Raw genomic sequence first — 13,192 nt, forward strand, 5'->3', positions numbered from 1 at the left:
AGCTGGATGAATGGATAAGCAGTTACACTCTTAGTGTACATGCATAGTTTGTCAAGCTAAAGCTTTCTGAAACATTTGTAAATGTCACTGTAATTCAGTGTTTATCTGTGGTAATTAAGTACAAAGTTTTCCACTGCAGTACCAGGCTCTTGCACTAAATATAGAAATTTGCATGATGTCCCAAGTCACATAGATTTGCCTACTGCCAGTTGTCAGCCATGAACCTGAAGATGAACAATTTAAGTCTTTCTTTTTGCAGTTAGTAAACAAAAATTATATCTTTCCTTTCAGATGGCACAAAAGCTTAACTCGTTCTCAGTTTTTTGTTTTGTTTTTTTTAAAGTATGGCAGGGATAATTTGGGGAGGAGCTCGCAGCATCGGGAATGATCATGAGCAACTGATGTTCATTAGAACTCTTGCTAGAAATGTCTCCCTTACCTCTTGGATCTTAGAGATTTGAAGCAGAGACCTCTCATAGTAATTTTTTAATTGACTATTTTATGAAACCAGTTGCCTGACAGAGGCATCTAGCATCTTGTACTATGAATTATTTTGCAACTGGAGAGAAGGTAGCTTAGGGACCTTGAATATTTCTTCAGCTGTTGGTGGGAAAGGAAGGGATGTATATTGTAAAAGTGCTTCAAAATAGTACTGCCCCTCAGGATGCCACACTGTGTGAGGACCAAACAAGGGATTCTGAAGGTTCCTTCAAACTTGAAGACCCCACTGAAGTGACCGCAGGAGAGACCTTCTTTCAGCCTGTGTGCATCACACCAACTACAAAGGTACTGCCTAAAGCTGTAAGAAAGAACAGTGGTTCTGAATGTGTGCACACCTTGTTTACGGCTAGTGATGGATCTTAAAGAAAAAAACCCAAGATGATAGACTGCTGCTAGAAAATTCTGAACTTGCTACAGCTGTCAAGCCAGCTTATATTTAAGTTTGGAGTCTGCTGAATTCTTAAGTTTTCACACTAAAACTTTGTCACAAAAATGGATTCACTTCTCATGTGTACCCTCTGCCCACTGTTCTAAATGCTCTCTCTTCCTGCTCAGCCCATGAATTTATCCTTGCAATTTTGACTTAAGTAAAGGAATTAAGCAACTCTTGATGTTCCCCTGGCAACTTCTGTATGTGCTGCCTCCAAGCTCCAGTGCAAGCTGGCTGGCTTCTTCAGGGCAGTGACCAACTCCAGAATTGTCTTCCTTGCTTTTCCGATAGGTCCTGAAAGAGATCACAGACCAAGATATGTTTGTGAAGAAGTCCAGCACTGCTGCTTCCCTGCTCGTGAGAGATGAGGAGGCCCAAGAGAACCAGATACCATTTGTAAAGAGAAAGAAGAGAATGCTGAGTAGCAATACCAGCTTCTTCTCAGGTTGCACCCCTATCAAAGAGGAGCTTAACTGACGAGCCCATAAGATGCCCCATGACTGGGTTGTGCTGTGCTTCTTTACACCACATTGCTGGTGCCTTTTTAAAAAAAGTTGGGATCTCTTGCTGCAGTAAAAGCCTGATGACTGTCATGCCTGATGGCTTCTGGCATCAGCAAGGGAGTCAAACACTATGTCTTGCTAGATTGTGTCCCATTCTTTGTAAATACTTGTATGTGTGGGACTTGGGCCCATGGTAAGAAACCCTTTCCTCTGAAATTTCTGTAGTAAGTGGAGGTGATTTATCCAGGTTGCTTATTCCAGCTGCCTTCCTCCTCCTGAGCTGTGAACACATTGGGTACAGTTTAATCCGTAAGCTTGAACAAACTTTGCATTTGCACTGTAAATCTGGGCACTGTCTCATCCAATACAGCTGCCCTGGGGGATCTGCTGGTGCTTGATCGTGAGGAGGGACTGTCTGTAGTCTTAAACTAGCTAGCAGATATGAAATGGTGGTCAGTGTTTCTGTTCTCTTTGGGGCACTGGTCTGTCCTTATTCAATGAAGTTAGAAACTTGCTAGCCATATGTGAATATTTTAGTAATTTTAACTTGGTTTTGTAGCTTTAATAAAGTAACTACTAAAAAACCCCTGACTTTTAGTTGTACATTATTGTATACAATGAACCACACAGCCAATCTGGCCTGTCTGCAGTTAAAATGGGTCTCAAAACTGTTCCAGCAGTTTCTGTGCTGGCTGCCAGCAGGACTAGCTCTAGGTCTTTTTCTGTTGGGGTACTGCTGCTTTCCTTTCCTCTCTTTGCCACTGTGTCCTAATTTTGGGTCACAGCATGAAAAAAAAGTGACAAATGTAATTTTTTTTTTTTTTTTCCAATGATAATGGTAACAACCCAGACCTACCCTTTGCCTTGCAGATAGATGCTGCATTAGCACTGTGCCTTCCCTGAGCTCTGTTTATCTGGGGCTTGGTGCAATATTAAGGATTATGTGGCTTCTGGCTCAGTGCAAGCTGAGCAGGCTTTTCTGTGCAGGAGCTGTTCAGACATGCCTTTGTTTATTAAAGGATAAGTGGATGGTTTCTCTTAAAATTAGTCCCAACATGAATGAGCAGTGTAACTTTCCCTTCACTCTATTATGAGCTTGTTCCTTTTATGAGGAGGGGCTGGAGTTATGAAACAATCCACCCAGGTGGTTGGGAGCTGTGTGCTCGCCGAGGTGTCCAGGCAGCAGCTGAGGTGGCAGGTCTGTCCTCGCCTTTCCCCAATGCTTGCGGCTCGCTGGAAGGCGTGGGAGAAGCGCCGCTGCCCAGGAGAGCCGTCCGCTTTGACCGATGGGTGTCAGTTTAGCCTCTGCTGCTGGAAGAGGGTGAGTTTTGTGGACCTGAAGCCCGGTTGTGCAGGTCTCGCCAGCCTGTGCCCCGAGCCACACCACACATCTAGCGTGACGGGGCAGGGACCCCCCGTAAAAGAAAAGCTGTAAATCGGAAAAATGGGTGTTTTTCTGAAGTATTGCCTTAGTTGCATCCCCTTGTACCGCCCAGCTCCTGTTTGGATGCTGGGTTGACTAAGGGCTGCGCTGGAGACACCAGAAAGGTGCTGTCCCACCTGGGCAGGGAGTTGGCGTGGGCTGCAGGGCCCCCCCCGGAGCACAAGTCACCCCAACACCCAGCACTGCGGGACACGCTCGGGGCTTAAATCAAGGCAAGTGTCTTCATTTTGTGTTGGTGCGGTACCCGGAGCCCAACAGCAGCTGAGGAGCTGCCCCGGGGAGCAAGGGGGCACCACCCCCCATTAAATATCATATATAACATACATTTTTTTATGTATGTGTGTCTGAGACTGTCTGTGGAGTTGTAGAGCATATGTGTATAAGAATACATGTCACTGCGTGAACAAGAGAGTGTGTGTGTGAGTATATGTATTTATTTATACGTATATTAGACTATTACATATATAAAATAGATGTCTGTGAGCGTTGGGTGTGGCTGTGTATATTTTACATATGCAATAGTATAGATTATAGTATATGTAATATGTTACATGTTTTAGATATATAAAAGTCTGTCTGATACTGTGTGTATAGAGAATGTATAAATATAGAATCATAGACTCATTTAGGTTAGAAAACGCCCTTAAGATTATCGAGTCCAATTTTTTTATTAATATATATATATGCACACACAAATATGTGTATAAAAATGTGTGGCTTACATATAAGCTATAATATATGAGCATTATGAGATAGTGTTATATGTTCTCTATTACATTATATTTTTAATGTTATATATTGTATATTGAATATATATTTTTATCTATATATATAACTTTTTTATATATACTCACCCCAATGAAAGGGTGTCTGAGACTTTGTGTGCATGGAGTAGAAAAAAAAAAGTATATAAAAAGCATATGTTTCTATGAGGTTTAGATACGTTATATATGTATTATATATGTTAGATAATATATATTATGTTACACATTATATAGTAACATGCTGTATTATTTGCTATGTATTGTAGATATAAAAAGGTTCTCTGAGACACACTGTGTGTGTGTGTATGTGTGTGGTTTTTTATGCATGTACTATATAATTGTAAATAATGTCTCAATATATAAGTATATATAATATACAACAACATAATTATGTATTATATAATATCAAATATAAATCTGAATAACAGACTACATGATATATAAAATATGGCATATATATATGCCATATATTTTGTTTTGTTATATTATGTATTATTTTATACTTATATACAAAAATGAAAGAGTGCCTGAGACTGTGTGTGCATTTATAGAAAGAGTATATAATGTGTGTGTGTAAAAAATAGGTGACAGAGTGTAAGAGTGTGTATGTGTAGGGGGGTGGCTGTGTAAACTAAGCCTACATGCATATGTATGTATAAATATATATGTATATGAATTATTTTAAAAGGTGGGGTGTGTGAGAAGATAACATGTACTTTTATTTATCCATATATATATTTGAATAGTATATATGTAAGAGTAGTGTCTGTGAGAGTGTGGATGTGTATAATTAAAAAAATACATATTACATGTTATATATGTTGTCAAATGTATGCTGTATACATTATACATCTAAATAAAAAGGGTGTCTGAGTATAAATATATTTATCTATATAAAAGAATAAGTGTCTGCATGAATGTGTGCACATAATACAAGTGTATATATACCTATATATTATATATAAAGGGTGGCTGAATGTGTTCACATGCATGCATAATTAAGTACTATATATGTGCTATATACACACATACTATATTCTACATATGTATATACTGTCTATATATAAAAGAATAGTTGTCTTCTAGGGACAGCTAGGGATGCATCTGAGAGCATATAATACGTGTGTGTATACATACATATATATATATTAAAAAACTGCCAATATATACAGACACATGCATATATATGTGTATATATAAAACTCCCGACAAACGCGGCGAGGTCCCTGGGCAGTTGTGTGTGTGTGTGTGTAACACAGATCTGTTCCAGCTGTTTCTACACCCACATAAACAAGGTGTCTGTGGGGAGGGGGGCTCCGCCTGAGAGCAGAGTCAGTAGGAAAGGCAATACAAGCTAAAGCATTTACCAAGGAGATAGATACTGTTATAAAAACACACCACTTTTTATTGTTTAATATATAAAAACACATTAAAGTGATTATCCAGTCTTTTAGCAGAGCACACTTAGGATCCTGCTGCACAACACAAGCACCTGCAGGTACCCGAGGCATCAAGTCAGACGCGTGCCGTCAAGCTCCGGCCATTTGCCCTTTGCCAGATCCCCCTGTCTGCCACGATGACTGTGACATTTTTTAATTCAATAAACATAGAAACACAAGCTTAATAAAGTGACAAGCGACAGAGGTGCAGCTCTTTCTTTGGAAATAAATAAAGAGCAAATCTCGGCCGGGTTTTTACCTCTTCTCTAACTTTAAGCTCCAGTTGTGGGTACTGGTGTAGGTGTTAAGGTCAACAGAAACCATGGGTTAATAGATACCACAGGTCAGCCTACCTAAAAGTAATTTAAGTGTTCTCCAGAAATCCCCTCCTCTACCTTTTGTCTGCATTTCTACTGTTAAGAGAAACCTTTCACACCCACTGGAACTGCACATGGAGAACAGTGTGTGCAACTAACACAACCTAGAAGCAGCAAATGTATTTGGGGGGGTTCGGGGAGAAGGCTGATGTTCCCCAGCTATGTCCCACCTCACCCAGGACTCTGATGTTATCTGAAATAAGACACGGATACATCTGTTTGTTAGAAATAAGGTGACAGAAGAGGCACAAAGACTGTTCCTCCCGTGTAACAGTGACCAGTGCTCACCAGCGCTGCTGAGGTTCAAAAGACAGTACGGGCCACAGAAAAAGATGAGTTGCTTTTTCGTCTTTCCACTGGCAGTGATCTCTCTCTCACTCCACACCCAATGCATATTAACAGAGTATTTACACGCTCTCACGCAGTTTACAAAGAACTCTTGGCAAAACCCATCAGCCTCAATATGAATCGCTGAAGAAGGGAAGGGGATCAGACAGTCTCTTCACAAATTATCATAGTCGTCATCGTCTTCATGCTTCCTTTTCAAGGGATTTGATTCATTAGAAGTATTCTGTGACGATACCATATTTGTAGTAATAAGAATGTTCTTTGGTCCAATTAAGGAAGGATTAATGAGAACATTCTGAACTGTCGGAGTAGTTGGTGTGGCTGTGAAAAAAACCCCAATGTCATTGAATGAAAGGCTTAAAAAAAATGACAGCTGATTTTCCCCACACTGGAACAGAACTTCCAACCTAATAAAGCAGTGTGCTACTAGAACATTCCGGGCTGAAAACCCTGGAATGATCCTGAGAAGATAGGAAAGTGCTGGCAGGGTGAGCACAAAAGACCAAGAGAGCACAGAGATGGCAATTAAGGTGTAAGGGAAATCTGCCTGTATCTTCTGGTTGAAACCACTGTGCTAAAACCAGGAATTAAAACTAGAAGTTACTGGAATGACCAGAGAGAGGACTGCCTGCCTTAAGTAAGGAGACACAAAAGATTAGCGATATTAAAAATCAGAAGAGGTGAAGGTAACTTCCCACATTATTACTATAAATTAATAAATTAATTTCCATTCTGCTAAGAAGAACCCCCAAAAGTGCTGCTGATCTTTACAGCTTGTGTTTTACCTGACTTGACTGCTGCCTGAGAAGATGGGATCTGTACGGTGAACCTCTGACCGGTCAGCGACACTGGAGTGCCAACTTTTGCTGAGACAGACACTGTTTGTGCTGAAGGTGTACCTGAAATTCAAAACAACTCGGTCAAAAAACAAATTAAAAAATAAAAATAAATACTTGCACTCGTAAATTTGCATTCAAAGTGGAACCTATTATTTTCAAAGTAGTGGGAATATACAGGAGCGTACTGGTACTGCATATACAAGAGTCGGATTTTCAGGCAGAACTGCACATTTACGCAAGACCTATAAAATTCTAGGCTACAAACACACACACTAATATGTAAGTGCATGTGCTCAGTCATAAATGTTGGGAACCTTCTAAAAATGGGTTTTATTTACTGCTATTTGTAGTTCAGCATAGTGCTCACATTGAGGAAAAAAACCTCAAACTCATGTAAGTTTCTTGAACAGTCTCTTCACTTATAGAAGTTATCACAAATACAGGAATAAAAACAGAATGTCAGTAACGTATATACGTACTGAACACTACAATAATCTTTTTGAAATGAATTCAATTTTTCTGATGCTGTCAAACGATACTAAGTTCAGGTGGCACCCAACATTTCCTCAGTGGTATTACTCTTCATTACTTTTTCCATGATAGAATCAACATGGGAAACCCCAATTGAGCCGTTTCCTACCTAAAGTAGGAGTGCTGGGCCTGCTGCTCACAGCACCAACACTCAGGCGAGGGACTGTTATTCTCCCTGCAGAGGAAGAGACCTGTTGAGAGAGAACATTCGCTTTAGCATCCCATTAGGAATTAACAGTTCTTAACATGAAAACAAAGAAACGTTTCTTCCTACAAAACCACAGAGAGCCTATTTCACAGCAGCAATACACAATTTGTATGCCAACACAGAAGTTCTCAAACTTCACGGTGTGAACGTCACCAGTGTGAGCTGAAGAGCTCCTGGACATGACATAATGCCGAAGATCGGCAGGCAGCTCACCGGGCAAACAACACTCGGCTCAACCAGGTTCGTTTCCACCGGAAAGAGTAACTAGAACATTTTAATCAACAATTATTATTCCACTCTACACCTAGCACCAAGGTATGTCCCATGTCAATACCTGGAACCTTAAGTTCAACTTTTAAAATTCTTTCTTTAAAATGGGGGAAGTAAATATGAAATTGTACACACTGAGACATTCGGTATTTTCCAGCAACCAAAGAAAATCTTTTCTCTAAAGTGGAAACAACTGAGGGATGACTACAAGATACTCTTCAATACCTATACTGAAGCCTTACTTTTGCCTTTTACAATCTGATATTCAACTTGACAATTTTGCTTTAATGCTAAAAAATTCACAGATGCATTTTATAACACACTTTACATTTGAAACTAACTAGCAATGAGAACACCTGCAAATTCCTAGAGGTAAAGACCACCGACCTAGTTTCCAACACTCTGTTGCTGCACACAGGTCAGTATTTGCCCACACATACCCTCCAGAGGTGTGGAAAATTCTTAATTCCAACAACATTCCTGAGAAACAGTGTGGGCGTTAGGTGAATCCTTCCCTACGCAGAGCCCTTACCTTCTTCTGTAAGGACTTCAGTCTGTAGTTGGGAGCTGTCAAGCAGTATCTGTCAGGCGGAAGCCTGGGTCCGGAATAAGGCTTTATCAACGGCAGCGGCGTCTGATTTTTCTGCCTTGCGATATCTAACAAGAACTGGAGAGACACGGTTACATTTCCACCTGTAGCCTCTCACCGTGTTCTGTTGCTATCAACAGAGTTTTACTTACATCTCTCGGAGGCGGAGAGGTAAACGACTGGTCTGTTCGACACTGGATCGCCAGCCTCACGTCATCTGCATCCACGCTGGATTTCTTTGCGTGGCTCGAGTAAATTTTTGCATCTTCCAGTATAGTAGTCACGTACCCTTTGAAAAACAGAACCTTTCATTAAGGCCGAATGAAAACAAATAAAACCCCCCCTCCCCCGGCTGTCACCGAACACCCCCCTTATGACCGACAAGGACACCCCCCCCCCCCCGGACACACCGCAAAAACCAGCATTCCCCTCCTCCCCCCGGCCTTTCCCAGCGAGGCCAGCGCCGTTGTTCCCGCCGGGCCCGGGCCCCGCCGCTTACTGTAGGCGAACTCCAGCATCTGGTTGATGACGCGCGGCTCGTACTCCGTGATGCCCATGTCCTTCAGGATCTGCGCCATCACCTGCAGGGCGGAGAGGCACCGCTCAGCCCCGCCACGCTTACCCAGCCCTGCCCGGGGACCCCCCCCTCAGCCCCCCGCCGTACCTGCGCGTCTTTGGGAGCGCTCTTGGGAGACGCCATCTTCGCCGGCTCCATCGCTTCCGCTCGCCCTAGAGCGGGGCCGCTTCCGGTCGCGTGACCGGGAAAAGGCGACCGCGGCTACGGGAGCCGGGCGGGTGTTGCCATGGAGACGCGGCCTGGCCGGAAGAAGCCGCGGCCTGGCGGCGGCTTGTAGGATGCGGCTGTGGCCGCTGTCTCCTTGCTGTGGAAAAGCAAACAAACCCTTCGGCAGCCGCGGGAGAAACTCAGGGTTCCCCTCCCCGCGGTGGAAAGCGGGGGAGGGGGTGGGGGGGGGTACAGGCCTCACCTGTTACGGAAATCCGGAATAAAACTCTGTAACACCAATGTGAGGTTAAGGAGTGGGCACTTCGTTTATTGGCAGCGCTGGGGACACGGGGGATCGCTCCTCCAAAGGCGTGTCCCACTTGGTATCAAAATCCATCGGTTTTTATAGACTTTTTCTGTCAGGTCATTGTTACGTAAGCTCTTTATGTAAAAATACATACTATGCTCGCTCTTAAATTCAACCTTTATAATGATTGGTCCTTTGATTAGATAACCTTATCAATATTCTTATTTAAAAACAATCATTGGTCAGTTACACTTAGCTCTGCTGACTGGAACCTTCGATACTCAAATCGAGATGGGAAGGGTAAGGGGGTTTCCAAGCAGCAAACTGGTGTCCACGACAGTTTCTTGAAACAAAACATAGAAAAACCAGTAACTTCCTGGTGAGGTTTCTATGGTTAGCTGTTTCAAACTTTAACAATATTAAGGTTTCTATAGTCACACATAACACAGTTCCTAAAGTTTCTATAGCTACATTTCAAACTTAACAATCTTATACGTTATGCTTCACAATTTTACTTCTTAATCAAACCCAACTCTTCTATGTGATTAAATTTTTATTTCTTTACCAGAATTATTTGCAAGAACGGTCCGTGGGGTTGAGCCCCTGAACTCCCTCTCCAGGTCAGACTGGTATGGGTTAGACAGGGCTTTTAGCCTTCTTTTCAAAAAAATACATTTCTGTGGTGCAGATATTCCTTTTGATAAAAATATTTGTGGAGACAAAGCGATGCGCGAGGGCACAGACCAAGTCCCCCGGGCGTGGGGAATTGTCCCCTGCCTGCCTTGCTGCAGGATAGTCCAACACCAGCCATTTGTCCTGTGATGAAGCAGATGGGTGTGTTACTTCATTACCGACTTTGATGGCCACTTTTTAAATTGACAGCATTCCCAGGATTAAAGAAAAATGAGAGTATTGGCAGCAGGACTCTTTGAGCTTGTTTTCCCTGCAGCCGAAGGACCTCTACATATGTCCCATGCAAGTCCCATCAAAAGTTTCTCTCTTACTTTCTCAGGCAAAACAGAACAACAACAAAAAAGTTTTCCTGTGATTTTGTCAAACAGGGCGTTAGCAGCGTACCAGAAGAAGTTGCAGTAGTGTTGTCATTAGCCATGATGATCCAAACGAAGCAAGGTCTGGAGGAAGATGCGATATCCGCACTAGACCAGCTGATATAAGGGGGAAGAGAAGCCAACCTCCTTTGAGAGCAAGAAGAAATAAACAGCTGTTAACTTGTGACCCCTCTGATTCATGCCTGTAACGCATTGCAAAACATTCTGGCAGCAGCGAGACTCTCTCTCTGCTTCCCATCTATACCAAGGACGATGTTTAACACCTGGAAGCCATGCAGTCAGCCTACCTAGATGTGAATGCAACTTGCAAACCTGTCTAGGCCTCTGTATATATGTACTGAGATGGCGGCTGGCCCCCCCCCAAGCCGCAGGTTTGCCAGTGAGGGGGGGTGCCAGACTCGGCCTGACGGGGGGCAGAGGCAGCCCCGCGGCTGCGGCGGCAGCTGGAAGAGCTGGAAAACTCGCGTCCAGCACGTGCCAGCGCTGGAGGTGCAGGCAGCCAGAATGCCTCTGCTGAGGCTCTTTGGCTGGAAGCACTGTAGCGTCGTAGTCCAAGTCATTTGACTTTCATGAGTCAGAGTATATTACACAAAAACATCCTGCGAGGAGGGAACGGAGGATGAATTCCAGACACTGACCTTAGACAACAAACAAAACCCACTTCTTTTCCCTTGTTTTAGGGAAGAGGGGGAGGGGAGCTCTTTCACCAAGGGCTGGATGCAGGCTGTGGATCAGGCTGAAACTTGGCATCAGCGGGCCATCTGCCATCACTGCCATTTATTCCCGATGCACTAAAAAAAGAAAGATACTTTGTACTGCTGATGGGCTCTGGGTTTACCCCCAAGAGCAGCCAGAGACTGCCACCCCATCCCACGATCTCCTGTCCATGCCATGACCGCCTTCCCCACCAACCCTGCTGCGCAGAGGTGACTTTCCAAGCTGAGCGGCACGACCAAGAGCTGCAGCAACTTGCAGCGTTTCTGCCTGGAAAACAGCGGCGAGGAGAAGACACGGAGAGCCAGTTTCCACAGGGGAGATATTTGTCCCCGAGGCCACAAATGCCTTCCGTGCGGACAGCTGAGCTGGAGCGGTTCAGCCTGCCTGGCTGTGAAAGCTTCCTCCCTCCTGCCAGTCCTCTGGGGCACGGCCGTGCTGTGAATGCCTGCGTTCAGCGGGCTGCGGACACCGTGCCTGGCCTGAATGAAAAAGCAGTCACCCTTCATCTCTGCTCACACACTGGGGTTTCTTTCAGCGTTGGAAAACAGGAAACTGGGTCACGGCGTGGCCAGGACGAGCGCTGACTCCTCCGTCTGTCACCGCTGAACCGGGGACGTTCGTCAAAGGCAACTGTCTCCCAGCTGGGAGGGATCTGCTCAAAGAAATAGGGCTGACAGCCGCACACGGTTCAGCCCAGGTGAGCATGCACCAGCTGGGGCTTAGCTCTGCTCAGAGTGCATCATTTAGATCATCAACACAGAGTTAAGCATTGGGAATTTCTTCTTAGATGGGTTTTGCTGCGGTGTTTAAGGCACAGCAAAGCAAAGCCCTGGCACACAGACTGCTTTTCTATTCCTGAGGTGTTCAGGTGCCTAAATCTCTTGGAAAAAAACCCCTAGGGCCAGCACATCCACGTCTTGGAAACAGCAGCAGCAATCTCCCTAATGTTAGAACCAAGGCTCTGTCAACACAATGCAGTGTCTGTGTTCAGCACTGACCTTCCGAGCCCACGTCCCATACTATTTGGCTCTACAAAATGCTGGCCTTTGAATAGTCCTTCAGACAAGAAAAACTGCAAAGAGCAGAGCTCTGAGGAGAATGGACGAAGTTTAGTTTGTACAGGGTACCCCGCTCACTTCTGACAGTGCCCCACTTCCCAGGTTATGGAGGAATTTCCAAGGACTGTGGCTGGATGCATCCTGCTGTTGAGCTGAGCAGCGTACGCAGTCTCTCCAGTGCCAAGTGTCCCCGCTCTCTCCGGCTGCGTGCAGTTAACCTCCAGCTTCCCAGAGCCTTCCCTTGTGTTTTCCCTTCCACTGGCCCCTTTTCCCCTCGCCTCCCCCGCCCTGGCGCTTTCCAGCTCGTCATCTCTGATCTTTTCTGAAGTGGAAAGTAACTCAGGGCTAAGTGTAAGACTGTCTCATTTTGAAGACTGATGTTCAAATAAAGGCTTTCCCATCCTATCTTAATAATGTCATTAAAGCACTGTCAGTAGAAATTTCTTACTCGGCAGCATATGCTGGGGAGGAGCTCAAGTGGGAAAGGCCCTAAGTAAACACAGAACAATGGAAAATTATGTAACTGGCCCAAATGGGCTAATTAAATTTCCAGTATCAAAGAACTGTTTTACCCTACTTGGTAACTGCAGGCACTTTTTGCAGTGTAAGGAGAAAAGCAGAGTGGGAGCGCATATTTAGCGCAGCATCGTTAGCAGTGTGTAGGTGGAGGGAGGAAGATGGATGACCGCAGAACAGGCAGCACAGGAAACAGCCACAAAAAGTCAAGTGATGCCAGCTGATTTCCTCAGAAATTGTGCCACGTGCCAGGGGACTCCGGCACCCCGGGGACCTCCTGGCACACCAGTGTCATCACCACCGACGGCAGGAAAGCCATCCTGCAGGTGAAGCATCTTGTGTCTGCCAGGCACAGTGACCGCCTGCGAGCCTCCCTGTTCTTCGGCGGAGCCTGGAGGAGGCTTTTCTCAGCCTAAAGATTTCCACTCGTGGTGCTTGCAAACGCTGGAGGGAACTGGCAAACCCTGAGTGGGTCTGAGAGGCTGTTCCCATCCAGCTCCCGTCAGGGGGACTGCCTCCCCTTGCGGTTCCTCGGCGATCGATCCAGTGCCCCGCTG

At 44.7% G+C, this 13,192-nt stretch overlaps 2 protein-coding genes across 6 annotated transcripts in view; one reads left to right on the plus strand and one right to left on the minus strand.

Annotated features, from left to right (window-relative positions):
* Positions 1–1,833, plus strand: part of KIF4A (kinesin family member 4A) — a 22,640-nt gene extending 20,807 nt beyond the window's left edge. For 4 of the 5 annotated variants that reach the window (XM_010572382.1, XM_010572383.1, XM_010572381.1 and 1 more), the window contains 2 exons: positions 664–786; positions 1,223–1,833. In XM_010572382.1, the coding sequence (XP_010570684.1) occupies positions 664–786; positions 1,223–1,408 (309 nt within the window). In that variant the 3' untranslated portion in view covers positions 1,409–1,833. Of the gene's footprint in view, positions 1–650; positions 787–1,222 lie in introns of those variants that run through there. The other variant, XM_010572385.1, reaches the window with a different exon arrangement.
* A 3,404-nt stretch (positions 1,834–5,237) lies between these two features.
* Positions 5,238–8,991, minus strand: TAF9B (TAF9B RNA polymerase II, TATA box binding protein (TBP)-associated factor, 31kDa). Its single transcript, XM_010572389.1, has 7 exons — positions 8,908–8,991; positions 8,743–8,824; positions 8,396–8,532; positions 8,187–8,321; positions 7,286–7,367; positions 6,592–6,705; positions 5,238–6,127 (listed from the first exon to the last, which is right to left on the minus strand). The coding sequence occupies exons 1-7, from the start codon at positions 8,956–8,958 to the stop codon at positions 5,961–5,963; spliced, it is 768 nt and encodes a 255-aa protein (XP_010570691.1). The 5' UTR covers positions 8,959–8,991; the 3' UTR covers positions 5,238–5,960.
* Between the last annotated feature and the right edge of the window lie 4,201 nt (positions 8,992–13,192).

This window comes from Haliaeetus leucocephalus, unplaced genomic scaffold, assembly GCF_000737465.1.
Source record: "Haliaeetus leucocephalus isolate CR32 unplaced genomic scaffold, Haliaeetus_leucocephalus-4.0 Scaffold340, whole genome shotgun sequence".
Lineage (NCBI taxonomy): Eukaryota > Metazoa > Chordata > Aves > Accipitriformes > Accipitridae > Haliaeetus > Haliaeetus leucocephalus.

What these genes read in the sequence shown, in the direction of transcription:
- TAF9B (XM_010572389.1), bottom strand. Translation starts at nt 8,958, where the DNA reads ATGGAGCCGGCGAAGATGGCGTCTCCCAAGAGCGCTCCCAAAGACGCG. An exon ending in GCGCTCCCAAAGACGCGCAG is followed by an intron (nt 8,825 to 8,907) that starts GTACGGCGGGGG and finishes TCCGCCCTGCAG; the next exon opens with GTGATGGCGCAGATCCTGAA. An exon ending in TCAGGCAGCAGTCAAGTCAG is followed by an intron (nt 6,128 to 6,591) that starts GTAAAACACAAG and finishes TTTTTTTCACAG; the next exon opens with CCACACCAACTACTCCGACA.